The sequence below is a fragment of the Dasypus novemcinctus genome, chromosome 9, assembly GCF_030445035.2.
Source record: "Dasypus novemcinctus isolate mDasNov1 chromosome 9, mDasNov1.1.hap2, whole genome shotgun sequence".
Taxonomy (NCBI): domain Eukaryota; kingdom Metazoa; phylum Chordata; class Mammalia; order Cingulata; family Dasypodidae; genus Dasypus; species Dasypus novemcinctus.
In genome coordinates, this window is record NC_080681.1 from 57,916,892 (window position 1) to 57,943,759 (window position 26,868).

Below are 26,868 nucleotides of genomic sequence, written 5' to 3' on the forward strand. Positions count from 1 at the left end.
AAGTCCTGACCTCAAGCATGAATGAAAAACTTAAACTACTTATTTACTTAAAAAAAAAAGCCTGCATTTTATACAGAGATGTTCTGAATGCTAATTTTCTGATTTCATTGTATACTTTTGAGACAGTGATAAATCAAAATGCAGAATTGTATAGCTACCTATTCTTTTCATTCTAGGCAACATTCTCATTTATGGAAATAACTATTCATAACAGATTTCTAATATAACAATTATTTAAATATTACTAATAATCAAGAGATATTTATATGAGTTTTTAACGCTTGTGGAACTAAAAAAGTTAAAGTTGAACACATTATATAAGATGCAAATGAAACACACATTGAGTATAGATCTTGGAAATTACTTCCAAGATTCAATATTTCATAAGATAATTCTATCACTTTTAGCATGTACATCATAAAACAAACTCATTTTACATTTTATTGGTTAAAATGCCTAATTAAAATAGCACCTAAATGTTGGATAATTTACTAGACTGTGATATTATTTTGATCATATTAGATTTGGAAACATTTTAAGATTATATTTTCTATATTCAATATTAAGAAGCAGTGAGAGTTATAAAAACCTGAAACAAGATACTAAATGAATTGTTGTGGGCAAGGCAAGTATGCTGGAAAGGACACTAGACTCAAAGTCTAGAGACTTAATATTAACTTTCTATTTAGCTCTTCCTTCTCAAGGCCTCATTCGCTCTGGCTTTAAAATGACAGAACCCTAGAATGTCTTTCTTTAGCTACACACTGGTATCCAATTGTTTCTGATTTGAACAGATTCTCTCAAAGTTTCTTTTAACTCTGAAATTCTAATAATACATGGTTTGGTAGAAATCATACTTTTTCTTCTACAGACGAATGCTTATTTCTACTTTACTGTAAATTCCTTAAACCAAGCATTAGGTCTTTTTCATCTTTGTGAATTCAGCACTGAGCACAATGCCTAACAGATAGGAGGTACCCTATAAATATTTGTTGAATGAATAATGTGATTATTGGTATAAAAAGCAGCAGCTATGGGAGGCAGATGGGGCTCAAGCAATTGGGTTCCTGTCTACCATATAGGAGGTCCAGGGTTCGATAGCCAGGGCCTCCTGGTAAAGGTGAGCTGACCCATGTGGTGAGCTGGCCCACATAGAAAGCTGGTACAGCAAGATGACACAACAAAAAGAGACACAGAGGAGAGACAATAAGAGATGCAGCAGACCAAGTGAGGTGGCTCAAAAGAATGATTGCCTCTCCCCACCCCAGAAGGTCCCAGGATCGGTTCCCAGAGCTGCCTAAAGAGAGTACAAGCAGACACAGAAGAACACACAGTGAATGGACACTGAGAGCAGACAATATAGGGAGGGGGGAGAAATAAATAAATAAATCTTAAAAAAAAAAAAAAGGCAGCTACTCCTAAGTTATTTCTTTTCTGACTGAAGTCTAAAATATTTATTTTCCAGTTTTATATTTAAGTATCTATAATTTCTATGCCTACAATCATTGAGAATACTATTAAAATAGAAGCATTTCTCAACAAATTAAGGGTTTTGTCTAATGAGTGATGAGGAAGGTTTCTCCTAGTGCTTTGTGCCCAAAGGAAGTCTGAATATACACTTAACATTTGCTAAACTGAAATACATGCAGTCCCAGGAAGTGTTACTTCAGTAACAGTCAAAAACTCTTTCAAACATTAATGTAAATGGCTAAATTTGTAATATCCATAAAAATGAGTCAGAGTTAAGGTGCTCTGGTGTATAATTTTTGAAACGCCCCTCCCTCCTTTTGAATATGTGACTAGTGTCCAAAGAAATTAGGTGCAACATATCATCTCTATTTTTAAAAAGTCTTATTAAGATATATTCATACACTATACAGTCCTTCCAAAGTATACAACTAATGGCTCTCAGTATAATCACAGAGTTGTGCATTCTTCACCACAATGAATTTCAGAACACATTCATTACTTCAAAAAGCAAAACGCCTTACCCTTCATACCCTTCTATTATTGACACTTAGTGTTAGGGTTGTACCTTTGTTACAATTGATGAAGGAATATTAAAATATTACTTTTAAGTATAGTCCATAGTTTGTGTTAGGTATATTTTTCTCATATACCATTCTATTATTAACACCTTGTAATAGTGATGTACATGTGTTCTAGTTCATGAAAGAGCTTTCTTATATTCATACTCTGTGTTATACTGTCCCATGTTTTATCTTGTAGCTTTCCTTCTAGTGAAATAAATGGTCCTAAACTTCCCCATCCATCCACAATCCCATGTAAAACTCAGCACTGTTAGTTATACTCACAGTAATATGCTACCATCACCTCTAGCCATTTCTATTTTTTTTTTTAATTTTTTTATTTTTTATTGACTTTGTAATAATATTACATTAAAAATATATATGTGAGGTCCCATTCAACCCCACCCCCCCACCCCCCCTCTCCCCCCCCCCAACAACACTCATTCCCATCATCATGACACATCCATTGGATTTGGTAAGTACATCTTTGGGCACCTCTGCACCTCATATACATTGGTTCACATCATGGCCCATACTCTCCTCTATCCCATCATGTAGGCCCTGTGAGGATTTACAATGTCCGGTGATTACCTCTGAAGCACCATCCAGGGCAGCTCCATGTCCCGAAGACGCCTCCACCTCTCATCTCTTCCTGCCTTTCCCCATACCCTTTGTCCATTATGTCCACTTTTCCCAATCCAATGCCACCTCTTCTATGTGGACACTGGATTGGTTGTGTCCATTGCACCTTTATGTCAAGAGGAGGCTCAGATTCCACCTGGATGCTGGATGCAATCCTCCCATTTTCAGTTGTAATCACTCTAGGCTCCATGGTGTGGTGGTTGTCCTTCTTCACCTCCATCTTAGCTGAGTGTGGTAAGTCCAATAAATCAGATTGTAGGTGCTGGAGTCTGTTGAGGCTCAGGATCTGGCTATTACATTGTCAGTCCAGAGATTCAAATCCCCTAAATATATCTTAAACCCCAACATTAACTGCACCTCCAGCACATTAGCATGAAAGTCTTATGAAGGGAGATCCCATCTGAGTCCAGATTCATCCCACATAAACACCATTTCCAAAGAGGGGCCATCTGCCCTGGTAGTTAACCCCATCGGCCATGACCATAACTCCCATGGGTCTCTTTAGCCCTCAAAGGAACCAATATCTGGGGGTTGTATCTGCTTTATCTGTCTCTCTGACTCTGCTCAGTTGTGCATGAGGGCAAACCTTCTGCCAGCCTCCAGACTCTTTTTTAGAAACTCGTAGCCATATAAACTCATTTCTCCTTTCCATTTCCCCCTTACTTTAGGTCAAACAGCATTTTAAAGTCATGGTATTTTATGTAGACATGGATATTCTGCTGATCCGCATTGAACCTTCCGTATAAGGTCATTTTCCAGTTGCATCATCAGTTGGTAGTTGATAGTGGTCCCTCGTTGCCAGGGAGGCTCATCCCCGGGTGTCATGTCCCACGCTGGGGGGAAGGCATTGCATTTACATGCTGAGTTTGGCTTCGAGACTACTAGCCATTTCTAGACATTTACAATCAACCTATTTTTTTGGATGGAAGTTACTAAATATCCTTAAAAATCATTGTGAGCCTGGATTGCAAAATGTATTCAGTTCTGGAGTCCCTATGCAAATGTATTAATTTTTACTTTTTGCATCCTTTCCTTGACCTTTCTTTGTAGTAGGATTCCCTAATATCTGATTATTGTATTCAGGTTCCCATATTCCTTCCATAGCAGCGTTATTTCCCATTTTCCCATTTTACAAGTTGGAGTACCTTAGAAAATGTAAGGCAGGTTGGAGCCTTGAGAAAAGACCATTTCAAGGTTATAGAGGAGAAAAGTATTTCATAGTTGAAATCATAATAAAAATATAAAACCCATGAGTGCTTTTAAATAGTTAAGAAATGCAAAAGGAGACAGAACTTTCATTTCATTCTGCTGTAGCAGAAACCATAATGAAGATAGCATAAAACAGTAGGTAAAATTCCTGGGACAAAACCTATGAGAAAAAAATTCTAATTTTGCTAACAAAATAATTAATGCAGACCTCATAAAAGTGTTGCAACTGAGAGAATTATCATGAGCCAAAAAGAGTTTTTGTAAGGTGATAGGAAGACTGTTCATAACTGTGATTATTTCCTTACAATCTATTTATTTATTTATCCAAATTAATTTGTTTCATATCTACTATGTGCAAAGCAACATGAACTGTGGGTGCAGGGGAGAATGAAATTGCTCTAAGCTCAGTATTTACAATCTATTGCTTTTCTCCATAGAAGAATGTTGTCTTTGTCTAGGTCCTCCAAAATGAGGAGTGTATTTGCAGGTAATTGTTTGGGGGAGGAATATCAAGGAACACTGGTAGGCAAATGGGCAATTGGGAAAGTAAAACAAATGTGTGAATGAGGGGGTGAGTGTACGTGTGTGTAACTGTGTGTTTATAAGTGTATTAGTCAGACAAAGAGGTGCTGATGCAAAGTACCACAACTCTGCTGGCTTTTATAAAGGCTATTTTTTTCGGGGTAGAAGCTTACAGTTACAAAGCCCTAAAAAGTCAAACTCAAGGTTACTTCCTCACCCAAAGTCTGTTGCCATGTCCAACCAAGATGGCGGGCAAACTCTGCTAGTGTACAGCCCTCTTCCTCTTAAGGCTCTGTGGGTCCAGCTTCTTCTGATCTCAGCTGCAGATTGGAGAGCTTGTTTCTTTTCAGACCATCTCAGCTGTTGTGGTCTCTTCACAAGGTCAGCTGTAAACTATCAGGCAAATGGCTCATCTCTCCCCAAGGCTCCAGCTTCAAAAGCAAGTTCTCTCCTCTGTGTACCTACTTCTCTGTTCTTGATTGAGCATCCATTTATACAGACCACCATGGGGCTAGGAAACTCTGCATGCCCTAATGATGTGGTCGAATCAAAGCCCTGATCTTTATTCAGTCATGTAAACATAAAGCCTTCGAATTTAAATCACTCAAAGGGTATCATGCCCAGAGTAACAGACCAGTGTACAAACACAATCAATATCTCTTTTTGGAATTCATAAATATCAAACTGACACAATAAGTGTGATGTCTTCAGGGACATCCAAGACTAAGAGCTTCTCCTTTACAATACAATGGAGCCAATGCTGTTCTCCAATGGTTGCCAACATTTCTGAGTCCTGAATTATTGATTCCCAGTATTACCTTCCCTGTATGTTACTTATTTTTCTTGAGTTTTATATTATACTCAGTAATGCACAGAAATTAAAACACTGCATCTGTAATTTAGTTCTCTGTAATAAATATTTTGACAGTGTCAACCCCTTGAGCAAGTGCCCTGAGAGGTACAAAAGGAAACTAAATAAGATCCCTGCTTTCAAGGTAGGTAGATTCTATTGAAGAAGATGAATATGAGAGTGCTAAATTATAAAGTGTAGGTTAAAGCAAATGGTAGGGAGAAAAGACAAATCAGGAGATTAATTCCAACTACAGTTAGGTAGTAACTCAGGAAGACTAATAGAAACAAAAACGCAGAATCAAGATACCTGAGTTCTAATCTTAAATTTGCCCCTAATTTAAGCACATCACTCAACCTCCACAGGCCTCACTTCCTCATCTCTAACACTGAAGGGCTGCACTGTATTATCCCCAGGTTCAAACTTTGTGAGCAGTTTGTTTGCATTTAAAATACTGAAAGATCAGTATTATTTCAACACATAGAGATGCAGAAGACCTTCCCAGATGAAGGGAGAAGTGTGGACAAGTCCACAAATGTTGCAAAGGCCCAGTGATGCCTGAGAACGGGGAGCATTCCTTCCTAGTGTGTTGCAGGCATAGAATGTGTCAGTCATCAACAATCGGGTTGGAAGGTAGCTCAGGGGAAGTTCACAGAAGATCTTGAATTTCAATCAAAACCATTTTATGTTATTAAACTTTTTAAAAAGCCAAAATACAATATCATTCAGGACAACTCCAAGTCCCAAAAATGCTCCCATATCATACATCTTCTACCCTCTCTCCCTGCCCTCAGCAACTCCCATGGCCACTGTCTCCACATCAATGATATGCTTTCTTACATCGCTAGAGTCACAATAATTTTATAGTAGAATACCAGTTAAGTCCATAACCCACTGAATGGACTGGGAGAGAATGTAAACTACAATGTAAACTGGAATCCATGCAGTGTAGCAGTGCTCCAAAAGGTTTCACCAAATGCAATGAATGTGCCACACTGATAAAGAGGCTGTTGATGTGGGAGGAGTACGGTGGGGGGAGGGGGCAGTATGGAGAGTGGGGGAACATAAGAACCTCATATTTTTTAATGTAACATTTTGTGAGGTCTATGTATCTTAAAAGAAGATAATAAACTTGTTGCTTATTTTTTTAAAAGCCAAAATATAAAAGAAATTATTAAAGAATCCTGGAGGATTACTAAAAAATCAATCTAGAACATAGGGGTAGAACAATTTCGACAAATCAGAACTTCAGGGCCAAATAATCATTGGCCTTTATTGTACTTGAAAAATGAAGAAAAAATTGGAAGGTAAATGGAATATTCCAACAAATATGGAAAATTTAATTAAACCTTATGATATTCTTGATCCTTACTACAGAAATAATGATATGGCAGAATAACAGAAAATAAGATACCTTAGGGTAGCTCTTCTAATATAAAAGAGGTGAAGAATAGAATTTAATAAGACACTCTGATCTTGAAGTTCCAAGTTCATACATCCTATGTAAAAGCTTAATTTCACATTCATGTGGTCATGTATTAAAAAAAAATCTTAGAAACTTCAGCAACCTGCAAAAATGTTTACTGGTTTGCAATTTCTCAAAATTTTTAACCACACTACCAGTGTCACAGGGATGATATAGCTGATGCCAATGAATATTAGTATCTTTAAGAACATAGCTGGGTTTCTATTTGTATTTCCGTAAAACCCTCTTTTCCTCAGTTAGTTGATGCCTTAAAAGCCCAAACTCAAATCTAAGTAGTCAGGGCAACTTGTATTATTTGTTTGTATATATATCACACACAGCAGAAACAGCTTTTAAAACATACAAACATTCCAAAATCTGTAATAGTTTTATACAGAAACCCACTTGCAAATGAATTTGAAATGAATAATTGGACCTTGTCTGAATTCAAGGAACCATTTAAGTTCATATAAAACCACATGTGGTGGGAGGTCCGCTGTTCAAACCCCAGGCCTCCTTGACCCGTGTGGAGCTGGTCCACACTCAATGCTGATGTGCGTAAGGAGTGCTGTGCCACGCCGGGGTGTCTCCCGCATAGGGGAGCCCCACACTCAAGGAGTGTGCCCCATAGGGAGAGTTGCCCAGCGTGAAAGAAAGTGCAGCCTGCCTAAGAATGGCACCACCCACACAGAGAGCTGACACAACAAGATGACGCAACAAAAAGAAACACAGATTTCCATGCCACTGACAACAGAAGCAGACAAAGAAGAACACACAGCAAATAGACACAGAGAACAGACAACTGGGGCAGGGAGGGTGGGGGGGAGGGGAGAGAAATAAATAAATAAATCTTCTTAAAAAAAGAAAAAATTAAAATAAAAAATAAAACCACATGTGGGATACAGATGTGGCTCAAGTGATGGAACTTCTGCCTACCACATGGGAGGACCCAAGTTCAATTACTGGGACCTCCTGGTGAAAAAGAAGAAGAGAAAGCATGCCTGCACAGTGAGCTAGTACCCATGCAAGTGCCCATGTGGTGAGCCAATGCCCTGTGCAAGTGGGTCATGCAGCAAGATTGGCTCATGCAGCAAGATGATGATGCATCAAAACAAAGACAAGGAGATATTCAAGGTGAAGTGCAGCAGACACCAGGAACTGAGGTGATGCAATTGACAGGGGAACCCTTCTCCACATCAGGGGTCTCCAGGATCAAATCCCAGTGGACCCTAGAGGAGAGAAAATGAGAAGAGAAGACAACACAGACAGCAAAAATAGCAAGGTGAGAGGAGGGGAAGCAGGGAAAATAAATAAATAAATCTTTTTTAAAAAACCACACATATTTTGACAATACCCTCTAAAACAAAGCTACTGTATATTCATGTAAATTACCTCTGATTTGCCAGAAATAGAATAAACAAAAAATCCAACAGATTTAGAAGATATTGATGAACAATCCAATCTTTAAGACTATTTAATGAACCTAACTAAATTACAAAATTAACTCAAAATGAAATCAAAGACCTAAATATAAGAGCCAAGACCATAAAGTTCCTAGAAGATAATGTAAGGAAGCATCTATAAGATCCAGTAGTAGGAAAATGGTTTCATAATCTTTATGCTAAAAGCATGAGCAATGAAAGAAAAAATAGATAAATGGAACCTACTCAAAATTAAAAACTTTTGTGCTTCAAAGGAGTTTGTCAAGAAATTGAAAAGGCAACCAACTCAATGAGAGAAGATATTTGGGTACTAATTATCCAAAAAGGGCCTAGTATCCAGGATATATAAGGGAAACTTACATCTCAAAAATAAAAACACAACCCATTTAAAAAATGAGCAAGATTTGAATACACACTTTTCCAAAGAAGAAATACAAAGGGCTGAAAAGCACATGAAAATATGCTCAACATCACTATCTAGTAGGGAAATGCAAATTAAAACTACAAGATATCATCTTATACCTAGACTGACTGCTATTAAAAAACAAAATAGAAAATTACAAGTGTTAGAGAGGGTATGGAGCGATGATAAAACTTATCCACTGCTGGTGGAAACGTAGAATGGTGCCATCACTGTGGACAATGGTTTGGCAGTTTCTCAGGAAACTAAGTCTAGAATAGCATCACTAGATTTCCTACTTCAACATTTATAAGAAACAAGGACCTGGTTGAGAGTGTTTTCAACACCTTAACAGAGTTTTGTGGAGTCAAACAGCCAACAGATGTTGGCTGGCTCCACCTAGATACTCTAGATACTCTGGTTACAAAAGAAAGAGATGAGTTAAAGTCTTCAAATTTGAAACTTAAACACTGAATGGATAGGCAAAAATTTCTATGTGTGCTCTGAAAGAAAATCTTGTCTCCTGTAGCCACAGGTTCAAAATATCTGAGAACCAATGAGTACCAGAGTTACAAAGGAAACTAAAATCTCAACCCCACAGGGTTTCTGCAGTTAAAGTGAAGGCATTGATTGGAAAAGAGTGGAATCCAGAGAACTGGGATGGAGATATATGGGATGATGATGATATTGATGCAGACATTGGAACCCTAAATTCTGCTGAGACTTTACCAGATAAGCCTACCATGGCATCCCCTATCCAGGCCACACTTTGTCAACCTTGTATCATCCGACCTCCAGCCTGCCCCAGGGAATCTGAAACAATTTACAGCCCTGAGGTGGGTACCAGCCAAACTGAAGCCTGCCTGCCTAGCCTGTCCCAGGGAGTCTGGACCTCCTTCCAGCCCTGAGGCATGTACCAGCCAAACTCTAGCATGCACTGTTCAGCCGCCAGTCTACCCTGAGAAAACTGCCTTCTGATCCCTGCCTGAAGAGATTAATCCTGTCTCACCAGAATAAAATGCAAGGGAATGCCCTGAGGTCAGTAGTTTCCAAGGCATTTCTAATCCTTCTCCTCACCCACTCCCACCACCTCTCTTGTCTTCAAGACTTATTACCAGATTAAAATCACAACAAGCCCCCAAAGGTGAAATACAAAGTGTGACCCACGAGGAAGTAAGCTATACTCAGAAAGAACTGCATGAGTTTTCCAATTTATATAAACAGAAATCAGGGAAATATGTGTGGGAATGGAATCTAAGGGTATGGGACAATGGTGGAAGGAATATAAAGTTGGATCAGGCTGAATTTATTGATATGGGCCCACTAAGCAGAAATTCTGGATTCAGCACTGTAGCTCGAAGGGTTAGAAAGGGCTCGAACAGTTTGTTTGGGTTAGTGATTGAAACATGGGCTGAAAGATGGCCCAGCATGTCTGAGGTTGCGATGTCCAATTTGCCCTGGTACACAGTAGAAGAGGGAATTCAAAGGCTTAGGGAGATTGGAATGCTAAAATGGATTTACCATTTGAGAGCTGCCCACCCACCTCAGGAATGCCCAGAGGACACACCTTAACCAGGACTGTGAGAAATAAATTTGTGAGATTAATTCCATCTTCCCTGAAGAGCTCTGTGGGTGCTCATCTCTGTAGTCCATATATAACTGTAGGGAGGGCTGTGATGGAATTAGAATCATTAAACACTATAGGAATGATTGGATGTGGTCTGATAAAAGTCAAGTATTGGCCGTTAATCCCCAAAGTCAAGGAGGGCATAGCTACTGCAATGAAAGGCAGATTTTTAAAAATACTCAAAATAGCCTGAGTTGTGTAGAGTTATGGCATTGGCTAATACATCATGGGGTACCTAGCAGTAAAATAGATGGGCAGTCTACTAAATTTCTCCTGGATCTGTATAATAGAAGAGTTCTAGGTAGAATGAATGAAACCCTAACTCCAATTACAGATGCAGAGAATCACAGCCCCTTAATCAATTCCCAGACTTGAGACAGTTTACAGACCCAGAGCCCCTCGAATGAGGAGGAGGAGGCCATGTCTCCTTACTGAAGGATCTGTTAAACTGCCCAAAATGTATACTGTTAATCTTCCTCCCACCTTTCCCCAAGGAGATCTACAGCCTTTTCCAGAGTAACTGTGCATTGGGGAAAAGGATATGATCAGACATTTGGGGGATTATTAGACACTGGCTCAGAAGTGGCATTAATTCCAGGAGACCCAAAATGTCACTGTGGTCCACCAGTTAGAGTAGGGGCTTATGGAGGTCAGGTGATTAATGGAGCTGTAGCTCAGGTCTATCTCACAGTTGGTTCAATCGGTCCCCAGACCCATTCTGTGGTTATTTCCCCAGTTCCAGAATGCATAATTGGAATAGACATACTCAGTAACTGGCAGAATCCCCACATTGGATCCCTGACTTGTGGGGTGAGAGCTATTATGGTTGGAAAGGCCAAGTGGAAGCCACTAGAACTGCCCCTATAAAGCAAAATAGTAAACCAAAAGCAATACCAGATTCCTGGAGGGGTTGCAGAAATTAATGCCACCATCAAGGATTTGAAGGATGCAAGGGTGGTAATTCCCACCACATCCCTATTCAGCTTTCCTATTTGGCCTGTACAGAAAACAGATGGATCATGGAGGATAACCATAGATTATTGTAAACTTAACCAGGTGCTGACTCCAATTGCAACTGCTGTTCCAGATGTGGTATCATTGCTTGAGCAGATCAGTATGTCCCCTGGTACCTGGTATGCAGCTGTTGATTTGGCAAATGCTTTTTCTCAATTGCTATTAGTAAGCACCACCAGAAATGGTTTGCTTTCAACTGGCAAGGCCTGCAGTATACCTTCACTGTCCTGCCTCAGGAGTATATCACCTGTCCAGCCCTATGTCATAATATTGTCTGCAGAGATCTTGATCATCTCTCCCTCCCACAAGACATCACACTGGTCCATTATATTGATGATATCATGTTGATAGGACCTAGTGAGCAAGAAGTAGCAAAGACTCTAGAATTATTAGTAAGGCATTTCTGTGAGAGAGGATGGGAGATAAGTCCAACTAAAATACCAGGTCCTTCCACCTCAGTGAAATTTCTGGATGGCCAGTGGTGTGGGGCATGTTGAGATATCCCTTCTAAAGTGAAGAATAAGCTGTTGTGTCTGGCTCCTCCTATGACCAAAAAGAGGCACAATGCTTAGTTGGTCTCTTTGGATTTTGGAGACAACACATTCCTCATTTGGGTGTGCTACTCCAGCCCATTTACCAGATGACCAGAAAACTGCTAGTTTTGATTGGGGACTGGAACAAGAAGAGGCTCTGCATCAGGTCTAGGCTGCTGTGCCAGCTGCACTACCACTTGAGCCATATAATCCAGCAGATCCAATGGTGCTGGAAGTTTCAGTGGCAAATAGAGATGCTGTCTGGAGCCTTTGGCAGGCCCCTATAGGAGAATCACAATGCAGACCCTTAGGATTTTGGAGCAAAGCCCTGTCACCTTCTGCAGATAACTACTCCCCTTTTGAGAAACAGCTTTTGGCCTGCTCCTGGGCCTTAGTAGAGACTGAATGCTTAACCATGGGCCATCAAGTTACCATGAGACTTGAGTTGCCTGTCACGAGCTGGGTATTGTCTGAACCACCAAACCATAAAGTTGGGCATACACAGCAGCACTCCATAATCAAGTGGAAGTGGTATATACAAGATAGGGTTCAAGTGTGTCCTGAAGGCATGAGTAAGTTACATGAGGAAGTAGCCCAAATGCCCATGGTCACCACTCCTACCATGTTTCCTTCTCTTTCCCAGACCACAGCTTTGCCTTCTTGGGGAGTCCCTTACAATCATTTAACTGAGGAAGAGAAAACTCAGGCCTGGTTTACAGATGGTTCTGCATGATATGCAGGTACCACCTGAAAGTGGACAGCTGCAGCACTGCAGCCCCTTCCTAGGACATCCCTGAAGGACAGTGTTGAGGGCAAATCCTCCCAGTTGGCAGAACTTCGAGTAGTGCACCTGGTTGTTCATTTTGCTTGGAAGAAGAAATGGCCAGAGGTGCGTTTGTACACTGATTCATGGTCTGTTGCCAATTTTTTGGCAGGATAGTCAGGGACTTGGAAGGAACATGATTGGAAAATTGGTGACAAAGAGGTCTGGGGAAGAGGTATGTGGATTGACCTTTTTGAGTGGGCAAAAAACATGAAAATTTTTGTGTCCCATGTGAATGCTCACCAGAGGGTAACTTCGGCAGAGGAAGATTTTAATAATCAAGTGGGTAAGATGACCTGCTCTGTGGCTAATGCTCAGCTTCTTTCCCCAGCCATTCCTGTCATTGCCCAATGGGTTCAGGAACAAAGTTGCCATGGAGGTAGGGATGGAGGTTATGCATGGGCTCAGCAACACGGACTTCCCCTTACCAAGTCTGACTTGGCTACAGCCACTGCTGACTGCCCAATCTGCCAGCATCATAGACCCACACTCAGCCCCCAATATGGCACCAATCCTCAAGGTGACCAGCCTGCTACCTAGTGGAAGGTTGACTACATTGAACCACTTCCACCATGAAAGGTGCAGTGATTTGTTTTAACTGGAATAGACACATACTCTGGATATGGGTTTGCATTTCCTGCATGCAATGCTTCTTCCAAAACTACCATCCGTGCATTTACAGAATGTCTTATCTATTGCCATGACATTCCACACAGCATTGCTTCCGATCAAGGAACCCATTTCACAGCAAATGATGTGCAGGAATGGGCACATGCCCATGGAATTCACTGGTATTACCATGTTCCCCATCACCCCGAAGCAGCTTGATTGATAGAACAGTGGAATGGCCTTTTGAAGACTCAATTATGGTTCCAACTAGGTGGCAATACCTTGCAGAACTGGGTAATGTTCTCCAGGAGACTGTATATGCTTTATATCAATGTCCACTCTATGGTGCTGTTTCTCCCATAACCAGGATCCATGGATTCAGAAATCAAGGGGTGGAAATGGGAGTGGCACCACTCACATTATTCCTAGTGACCCACTAGGAAAATTTTTGCTTCCTGTCCCTGCAACCTCAAACTCTGCTGGTCTACAGGTTTTAGTCCTAAAAGGAGGAGTGCTGTCACCAGGAAACACAACAATGATTCCATAGAACTGGAAGTTAAAACTTACCTGGCCACTTTGGGCTCCTCTTACCTCTGAATCAAGTCAAAGAAGGGAATCATTGTACTGGCTGGGGTGATTAATCCTGACTATCAAGGGGAAATAGGACTGCATTTACATAATGGGGGTAAAGAAGAGTTTGCCTGGAATACAGGAGATCCTCTAGGGCATCTCCTAATACTGCCATGTTCTATGATTAAAGTCAATGGAAAATTGCAATAACCCAACCCAAGCAGGACTAACAATGGCCCAGAATTTTCAGGAATGTAAGTTTGGGTCACCCCACCAAGCAAAGCACCACAGCCATCTGAAGTGCTTGCTGAGAGTAATGGAAACATGGAATGGGTAGTGGAAGAAGGTAGTGATAAATATGAACTTTGACCATGTGACCAGTTACAGAAATGAGGACTATAATGTCATGAATCTTTCTTCCTTGTTTCATTATGATGATGATTGTATATGTACACAAACGAATTTCTTTGTTTTCTTCCCCAAACTTTTCCCTTATCATATAACAAGTTGTATCCATTTCATGTCATAATATTTAAGGATGTCAAGTTTGAGAGTGAATATTACCCAAGAACTTGCACCCTAGTCTGTATGGAATTAATAAATTTTCAGTTGTACACACTAAAGGTGAACATTGTTAGGCAGAAATATATATATATGCATGTCTTTTATTGTTTTTACTTAGAGATAAAGTATGTGTATGTAATGTAATGATTATAGTTGCCAAGTTGACAAGGGGAGGACTGTGATGGTTAGGCTATTGTGTCAACTCGGTCAGGTAATTACGCCCAGTTGTTTGGTCAAGAAAACACTGGCCTACCTATAATACAAAGGCATTTATGGACTTTAGCCACCACTGACTTTACTGCAGTGGTAAATCATAGCTATCTCATTATAATTACATCAATTAGAAAGATTGCCATCAGCAACGAGTGATGCTTAACTCAATCAGTTGAATGCCTTAAAGTGATTCCAGCATTTGAGAGAGAATTTCCCAGCTCATTTTTGGACAGCCAACATCTCCCAGAACTTGTCAAGAAACTTCTTTGGACTTCCATTGCAGCCCCTGGTTATGGTCTGCCTATGGAACCTGGACTTGTGCATCCCCATTGCTGCATAAGAGATTCTCATATAATCGCATACTATAGACAGATATCGCTTGTTGATTCTGTTACCCTAGAGAACCCTGACTAATACAATATCAGTTCCCCATCCATGTTGAATCTTACCCTGGAATACATGATAGCCTATTTCCCCAATTTAACAGAATTAGAATCAATTATAATTTCCCTACAGATGACTCTATGGCTTTTATCTGAATCTATAATTAGCATTATACCCATCAAATATATGTCCCAGAGAATTAAATCTTCAGTCTCTTCATATGCTGGTTGAACCCTGAATCTCAACAGAGTTGCAGTCAACACCTACTCTCCAATTCATTGGACTCACCCTGGACAACTAACAAAATGATGATGATGGACAACCCCCATCCCCCAAAACAAAGAGCATTTACAACTTCAAGTGAAACAGTTCCTTCCATCTGCCCCATAAGATCTAAGCCCCTTCTCAATCTGAAGCAGAGAGGGCATCACCATCCTAAAATCTTCAAGGTTGTGGAATGAACAAACATAAGGGGGGGATGAAACCATGGACCAAAGTATATTTATTATTGTAGCAATGGAAGAACTTAAAAACAATGATGTAAAAATAATGGTAACCAGAGGTTCTGAGAGGAGGGGGAAGGCAGAATAGGTAGAACAGAGGGCATTTTCAGGACATTGGAATTGTTTTGAATGATTTTGTATTGATGAATACAAGATATGTTACATTTTGTCAAAACCTATGTAAGTATAAACCATAATGTAAATTCTAGACCTGGGTTAGAAGCAATGCTTCAATATTGCTTCATCAATATTTGTTAATGTGGTAACAAATGTACCATATTAATGTAAGATGTTATTAATAGGGGAAAATGTGGGAGGGGGAAGGAGTCGATTATGTGGGAATCTGCTATACTATCAATATAACTTTTTTGTAATCTAAAACCTCTTTAAAAGTAAAATATATTATATGAAAATCAAAACAAACCAAATAGACTATTTCAGTGACTATGAAGGGCAGAATTTGTTTCTATTTGGGTGATTGTTTACTTATTCTCCTTAGCTCAAATTAGAGGTAATGGTCTCAGATATTTTCATCTGGCTATTTGCAAATAAAAGTATTTATGTACAAATAGACAGATTTCTGAATATGAGTAATAATAGAGACAAACATGTTTAAAATTCCTAATGACACTGATGCTGAGTAAATAGGATGGTATATTGTGAACTTTGGCAAAATGTTTATTCATCAAGCAGAAAGGAATTCAGAGATGATGATGTGCTAGGGAAAGAGCTTAGTAGTGCTAAAAACAAACTGGTATGGAAAGTCCACTAGTCAGAATGGTGTAATTTCCCTACCATTCTCCTGGTTGTTTATAACACAAAATACAGATACTTCCTGTGAAAAATTATTTTATAGTTTACATTCATGAATGCCAGACTATAAATGAAATTGGGCCTTCCTGAAGATAAACATTCAGGTTTTAATCAAATGGAAAAATAAAGATCTAAAATGTTAGAATAAGGGCCTAAATACAAATTTCCTATGTTTAGGGCTCTAATTTGATAAAAGCGCACCAATATTGTACACTTGTTAGGTTACTCCTTCTAAAGAAGACTAAGTGGGGAAGCTATTGGCAGAATTCAAAGCCATTTATTCAATTCTTACTTTCTCTCTCTGAATACAAGTGGAGCTAGCTGTGGTAGCAGTTCATAAATTAAGCCTTACTCTACCAGGCTGAAAGCTGCTTGAGAGCTGGACCCTGGTATGTTTCTTTCTCAGTATTTTCAGGAAGCAGTATATGGTACAATAAAGGGGTATTGAGTAAAAGAAAATGAAAATCTATACACCAGTGTTTTACCACATGACAACTATACTACTCAGACATTCCTCAGCCCCAATGCCTAGGGGAAGAAAATCTTGGCCGGCCTACAGCACCATTGCATTCAACATTCACACAAGCAGGGCCCTTCCTGAAAGTCACTGTGCCACAAGTGAGATGGTAAGAAGACATGACTTATCTGTGCTGTATCTTTAACACATGACATCCCATCCTGGAACCTGGACCATTTGATTGCACCAAAAGTAACACAAAAAGCAATGTTATATGTACTGAGGCCTAATTTTGCCAGACACCACAATCAAAAGTTAAATATCCACTTGTAATGCATGTCCCGTTCCAGTGTTCTTCTCCTCCCCTAATTGCCACCCTGTGTTAGGTAGGATTGCGTGATACAAAAGAGCTGGGTGTAATCTGAGCCATGGGACATGCCCAGCATCTGCCAGTGGTGTTAAGGGGCATTTATTGCTCAATAGAAGAATAAACTTTTCAAGCAAACTCCTCCCACGGTGTGTAATGAAACAGCATTGAACTGTCAATTGGACCCAATCAATGGTACATAATTCATCAGTAAACTAATGTGTTCTCTATTTTGAATCTACATTAATCACTCTCTTTTACACAAAACCGGATTTGGTTCATATCACTTGCTTCCCATTAAAGTATAAGCTTCCTCAGGAAAATCTAAGTTGAGGCCAACTTTGTTTTATGGAATCAGAGTTAATGTATCTAAAGTAACCCTCCCTAAGATTGCAACAGGAATCTTAAAAACATGACTCAAAGCTAGTTTAGTTAAAGCTGGAATAATTTAAGGAAATTGCCTAGGCGAGTAATTGGTATTGAACCAAAACTAAATATTTCACAGTTACATTTGCTCTTGCCTAAAAATAAAAAACTGGAGCAATACAAGGGAACACTGCCAAGACCAAAAATAATATGCAGCAGCTGTAAGTAATTGGGAGTGATAATCATAATTAAACAAGATATAAGATATGTGTTAAAGCCCAGATTGGATCCTCTGCTGACAACTGGGAGAAATCCCAAAGGACTGGACTCCACACCTAGCCTGGGCACCTTTGTGCTATGCCTGAAAACTTCCCCAAAACCAAACTTGGCATTAGGTTGATGATGAAACTGCTCTGCAAAGGTCATGCACCATGTTGTCTTCCTCGGTGAAAAAGCAAAGGAAGAGGTCATAGCCCCTGCCTTCAAGGAGCCCACAAACCAGAGGATACTGGCCAACTATCTAGAAGTAAATGGCATTAAATGAAAGTTGTCCAGAAGAAGCTAAGGTATTGTGTGTCTCATTATGTGTTTGTGGTGAAACTGTGGAAGTGGATGTGAATCATATCATCATTCAACACACATTTACTGAACACCTACAAAATGCCAGACCCTGTGTTCAGTACCAGTAATAAAAGATGCATGTAAAAATCTTGGCTTTGAGACATTCTTCTACTAGTCTGGTAATATAGATGTGTAAATATGATGTTACTGCTTATTAAGTAATATAGGGAAAAGTAAAGAGTACTTAATTTGCATGAGGGATTTTATAAAGGTTTTTTCCTTTTTAAAGAAGTAATACTTGAGTCGTGAAGCTAATTTCAAATAACAATTATTTTCTAAAACCCCTTAACACCAATTAGTTGATTGGGATTTAACATTCCAAGCAAATGTAATTTGAAATAGCACTGTGACCCCTAACTTTAATACCATTAGCCCTAAAGCAACTCAGTCAACCAGATATTAAAAAATCACATAATTAATGTCAATCAATGGGAATAATGTTAAATAGTGATGGCATACTTTGAGATGGACTACTATGCAGCATTTTAAAAAATGAGATACTATTATACTAACATGTGTATATCATTGCAATTTGTAAAAAATATTTTTGTATCTATTGCCTGGACTGTATATCTGCCATGATACCTTAAGGAGCCCTTCCCTGATTATCCACTGTCCTTATAGTTGCATATATCCTAATGTTCTATATTTGCCTATTTATCTGTATCCTCAACAAGAAGGAAACCTTCCTAAGAGAGGGGATTGGTTCTTATTAATTTTTACCTATGTAATGCTTCAATCCCCAGCCCATAAGAGATGCTCCATATATAGTAAAGGAGTTTGAATAATGATACTTGATTTGAATTAGGTATCTGACTTCACATTTCCTTGACTAACTTTATCCTTTGTTTTTTGGCCTACCAATTGTCCATAATTATTCCCCTGTCTATTGCCTATAATAATTCCAGGTTAATAATGCAATTCCAGTTCCTAGTTTATTTTAGGGCTATTAGTAGTTCACAAACAAAAAGTACAATAATTTGAGTCATCAGTAAAAACATGTACACTGTTTTAGTTATAAAGTATTATGTAATTTTTAAATCTATTATTGCTACATCTTTGTCATGTTTAAGACAAGAGAGGGCTAAGTAGAAGAAGATACAGACACATCAGTGTAAAAGATGGCATTGAATGTAGATGACACAAAGGAGTATATAGAATAAAATAAAAAAATTTCTTATCTATCATATTAGCCATTATGTTCCCAGAACTTACTACAGTTCCTCATACCTAGTTCCATAAATATTTACTGAATGATCGAAATAGGTATGTTGGTAGATTTTCTACCCTATAGGTAATTGGCTTGCTTCGGAAGAGATTTCATTTGTGGGATAGAAATACTCATTTTAATTCTGGATAAGAATTTATTTAGTTGAATCACTCCTTTAACATACATTTCTTAAACATCTACTATGTACCAGAGTATGTGTCTGGAAATACAAAGATAAATAAATATGACCTAGGAAATTTTCTCCTCTGATGGGAGAAATAGATATGCAAAAAAATACAGCAATGCAGTATAATGGTTGTATGATAGAAGAACACATGGTGACAAAAAATACAAATGGAGTAATTAACTCAATTTGTTGGAGAAGGAGAAGGGATTCAGGAAAGACTGTCCAAAGTGTATTTCAAAGAATGGATAAGGAGTTTTGAGCGTTCTTGATAGTCTTCCTCCTTAATAGACTATTTTAGTTGTCAAGATAAAAAAAAAAGTCCCTTCACTTTGAATACTTATCTTTTAAAATCAATTTCTTTTTTATAAAATCATTTTATATATTTTGCTTTTACTATTATACTGATTTTATTACTATGAAAATTCTTTTAAAAAATAACGGTAACAAAAACTCTGAAATAACTGTCATTTAGAAGGTCATGTTGTCAACTCTTCATATTTTTAAGAAAGAAACATTTTTTTCTAGGTCTTGAAAAAGAGAAGATGATTTAAGTAGTTTCATGGTTTTAAATTAGACTCCCTATATATCAGAATTTGAAAAGCTATCTGGTCAACAGACTTATTTCTTTATTCTCTTTTCATTTTTAAAAACTCATTTTGTATCACAAATAGAAGCATTAAATCGTAAATGACTATATCTCTTTACTAAAGAGTAGTAGCCTCCGGTACACCTGGAACCAACAATTGCACTTATACAGTCAAGGAAACTTCCCAATGGCAAGGACCAGTGCATCTTTCATCCCCTTTAATTACTTCGCTGGATGAACAGCACAATAGTCATTTGTGAAAGTTCCATTAAAAAACTACCTGCCGGTAATTCAAACTCAGTGTGACAAAACTGCTCTTAGAGTTGAGTTATGGATTTGGACATGAAATAGTCTATTTTTTTATTACATTATTCATGTTTCTACTATGAAGTAGAGCTTGCAGTCCAGGTTTTATTGTGAAAAGGTAGCTCAAAATATGTTGGTGGATTCTTTGTTATTACTATTATTGTGATGGTAAATGAGACTCAGTCTCAAGAAAGATCGCGCATGCCTGTGACATTCAGTTTCTGAAACACACTATCCTTCACATTCAAGGCGGCAACCATCCTCTTGTGGCATGGAGTGGGATCTAGTCAGTAGATTCCAGCAACAGCCTGAGCTTAGTGAATCTCTAAGTGTTCAGCGGAAATTTAACACTACTATTAGCCAAGTACTACATGAGCTTCTTCATGTATAAAACTGATCTTTCTAAGGTATAAATGTAACAATATAAATTCACTTCTCCAAATTCTTCCAAATCTTTATGGTATTAAAACCTAAAGCCTTTTTCATTGCAATCGAGATCATGCTAGCTACCTAGAGTTCTGGTCTCAATTCCCTCAGCTCCAGGCTCAAACGTCATGGTCCAGAAAGACCAATCTGCTTTTATATCCTAGAATATAGATGTCCTGCTCTCTCTTTTCCTCATACCTTTGAAAATGTTGTTTTTCTCCTCCCAAATGACTATCCCTTAAGTGAAACTCTTTTTTCAATCATCCTCCCTTTGTCCAAGAAGATTTAAATACACAACTTGCTGTGTCACCACAGTTTGCACATGCAACTTAATATTCCTAGTATTATATTATAATTGTTTGAGGAGAAATACCCTACCAAAAAAAAAACCTTGGAGTGAAGTACCCTTTCCTTGTTTTCCCAACATTCATTACAGTATCTGGATGGGAAAAAAAATTATTTACAAATATATGCAATAACTATTACTGTTCACTAATACAAATCTTTTAAAACATATTTGAGGAATAATGTTAGCTGCCGTTTCTTGAGTACTGAGGACATGTCTGGCCCATTGCAATGTGCTATATGTGCTTCATCTCTAATTCTCACTACAGCCCTGCTAGGTGATTTCAGTTGATTTCTAACTTGGCCTTGGAAAACTGAAGCTCAGCAAATTAAGTCAAACAGATCACACATTGCCATAGAGCAAAACCAAATGTGAATCTAAGTCTGTTCTAACTCCAACTCCAATGTTCCTCCCAATATACCCAGCTGCTTTTTTATTATTGTCAGGATCCTGAAAGACACAAATTAGATTCTGATTTAATCTTTTCCATTTCTTTCCAGCTCCAAGTACAGCTCAGTATGGAATAACCGGGAGCGCTGACGTTCTTTCCTCCTGCTGGTACCTTGTGTTGACACTGTCCTCTTTCACCAGCATACTCTACCTGAAGAATGCCATTCTACAATAAATTTAAAGACCCATAAAAGGCTTCTAAGGATTCTCTGAAAGTGCTAATGGCTGGATCCAATCTGGTACAGTTTGTTAAAAGCAGCGTGGGATATAATCAGCAGTGCTTACATGGGGATGATCGCCTTCTGTAGAATTGCTCATTATGTAAATACTTTAATTCTACTCTTTTTTTGATTAGCTACATTACCTTGTGAAGCAGTACACATTGTCCTTTTTTTTTAAGACGTGAAAGCTCTGAAATTACTTTTAGAGGATATTAATTGTGATTTCATGTTTGTAATCTACAACTTTTCAAAAGCATTCAGTCATGGTCTGCTAGGCTGCAGGCTGTAGTTTACAAAAACGAATATTGCAGTGAATATGTGATTCTTTAAGGCTGCAATACAGGCATTCAAGTCCCTGTTTTATTCAATAAGAGTCGATCCACATTGACAAAGATGCGTTTTTTTTTTCCTTTTTTGATAAAAAAGCAAATAATATTGCCTTCAGATCATTCTTCACAATATAACACATATCTAGATTTTTCTGCTCGCATGATATTCAGGTTTCAGGAATGAGCCTTGTAATATAACTGGCTGTGCAGCTCTGCTTCTCTTTCCCGTAAGTTCAGCATGGGTGTGCCTTCATAAAATAATACTTTTCTCTTCATCTCCAATAATATGAAATGTTTCGCTAAATGCTAAAATTTGAAAGCAAAATTAAACCATAATGATAAAGTTAAACTATATCCTATCTCTAAATAATGAAGGAGCTATTGGCTGGTAACTCTTCCCTCATTACCAGAGGGGATTGAGAATTTTGGCCTAAAATAACTCAGTTTTTGTGATGCAAAACAATGTAACTAACATAGCACAAGTAAAGTTACCATCTGATTTCTTTAGTTATAACTAAATGTTAAATCCACTTTGGGAAATAATTCCCTTTAAAATGACAGCACAGTCCATTCAAGGGATTGCCTAGCAATATAGCACCTTTTCTTTTCACTATTCCAAGCTAAAATCTTTAATATGGTTTGTCAGAAAGGACACAAAGTCCTATCACCTAATACTGCATAGTTGGTAAGCCCTCAACGTTGATTTGGTTCTTTGGCAGGTAAGTTAGTATGACAGACAGTTGTTCTGTGGACAGGAGGATTTGCATATTTTCCACCTGAAAACATCATTCAATTGATATGTCTGGAAGGTATGCTACGTAAAAAATGTTCCAAAACATATTCTATGCTGGCATGAGGCAAATTAATCCCTTAAATAACTAAATCTGCAATAAAACCTTTCTCTATGGCCATTTCAGCTCAAACAAATAAAGCCAAGAAAATTACCATGCTTTGTTTCTTCTTACATGATATATGTAAGATGCAATCAAATGAAGACACCAGTGACGAGAATCTTAAGATTATAATAATTAATAAATTATTGTGAATATTAAACTATTTCTATTATAAAGAATAAAAATCTGAAAGAAAATGCTATTACTCTAAGAAGTATTGTATTATAGGAAGAGTTTAATGGTTTTACTTTTTATGAAAGAAAGACCATAGACTTGAAAGCCATTTTACGAGTTTGATGAAATTATCGATTTCACTACTCCTAAAGACATTTCTGCAAATAGTCCTCTTTTGTATGTTTTACCAACAACAAAGGTAGTACATGTTTAAAATACCTAATATTTCACCCTAAAAGAGATGTCTTGAAAACTGGGATTTTTTTTCAAGCACATCTAGTTTCAAAGTACATCATCTATCTATTTTAATCAGAAAAATGATTCTCAAATTAGGGGACATGAAAATATACTGTTTCCAGAAAATGGCAATAATATGACATGATGCTTTTCAATTTACTAGCTAATAATTTATTACAATATTTTGATTGATATATTAAAAATGGGTTTTTAAAACAAATATAGCCTTTTAGCTTTGATTACTATTGATTTGCTTTTTTAAATATTTGTGGAATTGGTGAGTGAACTACAAGATATTCTTTTTGTATTGCAGCTTTAAAGTGGCACACTCCTTAATAATCTACTTACTAGAAATAGTGGTGCTACCACAAAAGTGTTAACCATCGGTAACATTGCTTGGGAGAAAGAAACAGATCAAGAATGCATATTATACAGTGACCACTGTCCTAGAGTTAAAAATACCTCCTCTTTGTAAGGTTTGTAGGGTAAATGTGAGGTAAATCGAGGTATAACTATGGATGAACCAAATAATTAGTTCAAAGTGTTGTCATGATTCCGAATTTGTGGAGTCTGGTGTTTTTCCCATAGAATGTGACAGAAGTACAGTCATAGCTCAGTAGCTATATGTATTTGCCTTCATGTTAGAAGAGACTTTCTTGAGTGACATTTTTAAATAGAGGAGGTATTCACAATGTTTTTCTGTATCACAGCAGCATTCCTAGTCCTTAGGCCCCTGGACAGAGTGAAATCATGAGTATTTATGAGTTCAATATTGTTCAAATAAGGCTACAGTATTTGCTTTTTTTGTGTGAATGTATCGCATATAATGTTCAAGTAGATGATTTTACATTTATGGACATTTGAAATGTCTGATTACTCCATTTTATCAGTCCTGACTGTACAAGATTGTTGCAATTTCAGAATAGCAGTTTTATAAAATTGATTTATCTTTTGATCTATAACAATTTTTTCTATCTATTCATTTCAGCATTATATTTTCCACAAGTTCCATTTGTGGGACTCCTTTTGTTGCCCCTGAATTTTTATCAAAGAGGGAAGAAAGAAAATAAAGAGCAGTTGAGAGGAGAGTTGAGAGAAAAGAAAAAAGAGAAAAGAAAAGGAGTTAGGAAGGAAGGAAGGAAGGAAGGAAGAAGGGAGAAAGGGAAGGGAGGGAGGGAGGGAGGGAGGCAGGAAGGCTAGAGGGAGGATAGGAAGAAGGGAAAGATGGCGGTAAGAGCTGGAATATTAGTGTAGTTAATTTATTCATTTGCATTATTGGTTTAACTGCAAGCGGTGTAATTATGTTTTACAAAGATCCCATTTGAAACATCCTGTTACAACATTAAGTTCCTATTATGCAGTAATTATATTATATAAAGTACTGCCCAAATTGTAGTATAGCTTTTTAGTGACACTAAATGATTTGAGAGAATTTCAAACTTAGAGCCACTTTCAGGGGGCTTATAAATTAACTGAAAAATTAGTGTTTCATCATAACATTTAAGCTATATCTAGAAAGTAGACTGGAGAACTGAGAAAATTATCCAGATAATTCAGGACAAAAAAATATATAGATATATATATATAAATACCCATGTGTGTGAAGTCAGAAAACTGAGAAACTGAATTATCAAAGCCAACCATCTATATGGATCAAATTTACTGAGTAATTGTTACTTTATCCATTGTGTTTAGCTTTGTGACACAACCAAAAGTTACCTATTTAATCTTTTCAATAAAAATTGTTTTTTGAAATCCAGAAATGATTTTAAAAAAAGGTCAGGTTTTTATCTATTTATTGAAGTATGTGGATGTACAGTATTTCAATAGATATGAATATGAATAAATGGTATGCCTTAAGATCCTTTGAATATGTATTTACTTTAAAGACTGGAAAAAGGCTCTTCCTGTCTTTTAGTAAAACATCCATATTTCATAATCTGATGTAAAATATGTTGTACTGTTTCCAATAGGTGAATATAAAGTCAGTTTATCAATTAAAATATGTATTTGACTCATTTTCAAACTCTATTGGTTTAAGAGAACAAAGGGAAAAAATAATAATTTAAGTATATCTCTGCTATTTTCTTCATTTTCTGTTGCACCCACTGGACCACACTAACATCTTTCAGATACTACAAAGCAATACAAGGTGAAAAACTTGGATGCTACAGATTTACTGGTTTCCACAAGGTTTGATGAGCTTGAACTACATCCTTCCTAAGTGATTTTTCTGGAGAGATTTTATTATCAACTATTTAGAACTTTTACCTGTTGGAATGTAACAGAGTTAGCAACAGAAAATGATAATAAAATCCTTGTGATCCTACAGACTAAATAACTGAAACCTCAGATGTCATAATTTTTATAAGACAGCTAAATTTAAAACAGCAGGAGTATATGCTCACCCATAGCATTATACTAGAATTTCCTTAAAAACAGCTTGCTTTCCACACACAACACGTGGTGCGGCTAGGAATCCCTAGTTAGTGAGCATTCTAATATGCAAAAGAAACCCCACCTTAAATGAATGATTTAAGCCTTCTCTCCAAGCCTGGCCACTTATGATAGTCAACCAGACAGAAGGTAGCAAAGCAGTAGATAAAACTAAACAAAAAAAAACATGAAAAAGATCCATGCTTGGTTTCATAAATTATTCTGAAATACAGTTGTTATGTTATTCTGGGAAGGGCATATATGCCAAACCCTTCACTCCTAAAAAAATTAAAGCACACTAATAAGCATTTGACCATTCCACTATCTCATGACATTTCCCCTTTTTCAACTTCTGTCCTACACTCAATCACATAATGGAAACAAAAATCATGTGAAGCAGAACTGTTTTCTCTCTGATCATAATAATTAAAAACACAGATACTTTCAAAACCATATCCAAAGCTTTAGAAAACAATTGCTCACTTTAGCCTGACAGGCAGAAATATAATAAGAATTTTTAAAGAAATAATTTTGGGAATAATTCATTCAAGATAATGGAATTTGATCCAAACACCAGAAAGTCAACATATTCCTCCTGAACTTCCTGAAAAGCATATGCCTTCATATTTATGTGCACTTTTTGCTAATACTCCAAATTTCCTGAAAATATTTAGAAATTAATACCTCTAGGGGAAGAACAAATTGGCAAGCAAATCAAATAAAGATTTTCCAGGAGAGAAAAAAGGAGGAAGGGGTTTTCCTTCTTCTCCCTAGAAGATCCACCTGGTCATTCTTAGGCTAGGACAACTCACCCAAGGTGGTAGCTGCAATGACTACAGGAGGGAAAGGATAGGGCCACAACCTCCACCTTGAATTTTACAGTGACATAGCACTTTGACAGCCATTACTTTGGATTTTTCAGTGTTTTAAGATACTTAGGGCAGAAAATATTATTGCCATTGATGATGGTATTGATGATGAAAATGAGATTCAGAAATTTTAAATCACTTGCTGAAGTATACTTGTACTAAGTATAAGTATAT

General features: G+C 37.5%; 1 protein-coding gene across 1 annotated transcript in view; it reads left to right on the top strand.

Annotated features, from left to right (window-relative positions):
* NEGR1 (neuronal growth regulator 1) overlaps positions 1 to 25,392 on the top strand; it is a 923,741-nt gene extending 898,349 nt beyond the window's left edge. Inside the window, exon 7 of the mRNA XM_004464253.3 lies at positions 21,586 to 25,392. Coding sequence (XP_004464310.1) covers positions 21,586 to 21,710 — 125 coding nt within the window. The 3' untranslated portion in view covers positions 21,711 to 25,392. The remainder of the gene's footprint in view (positions 1 to 21,585) is intronic.
* Positions 25,393 to 26,868: the final 1,476 nt, after the last annotated feature.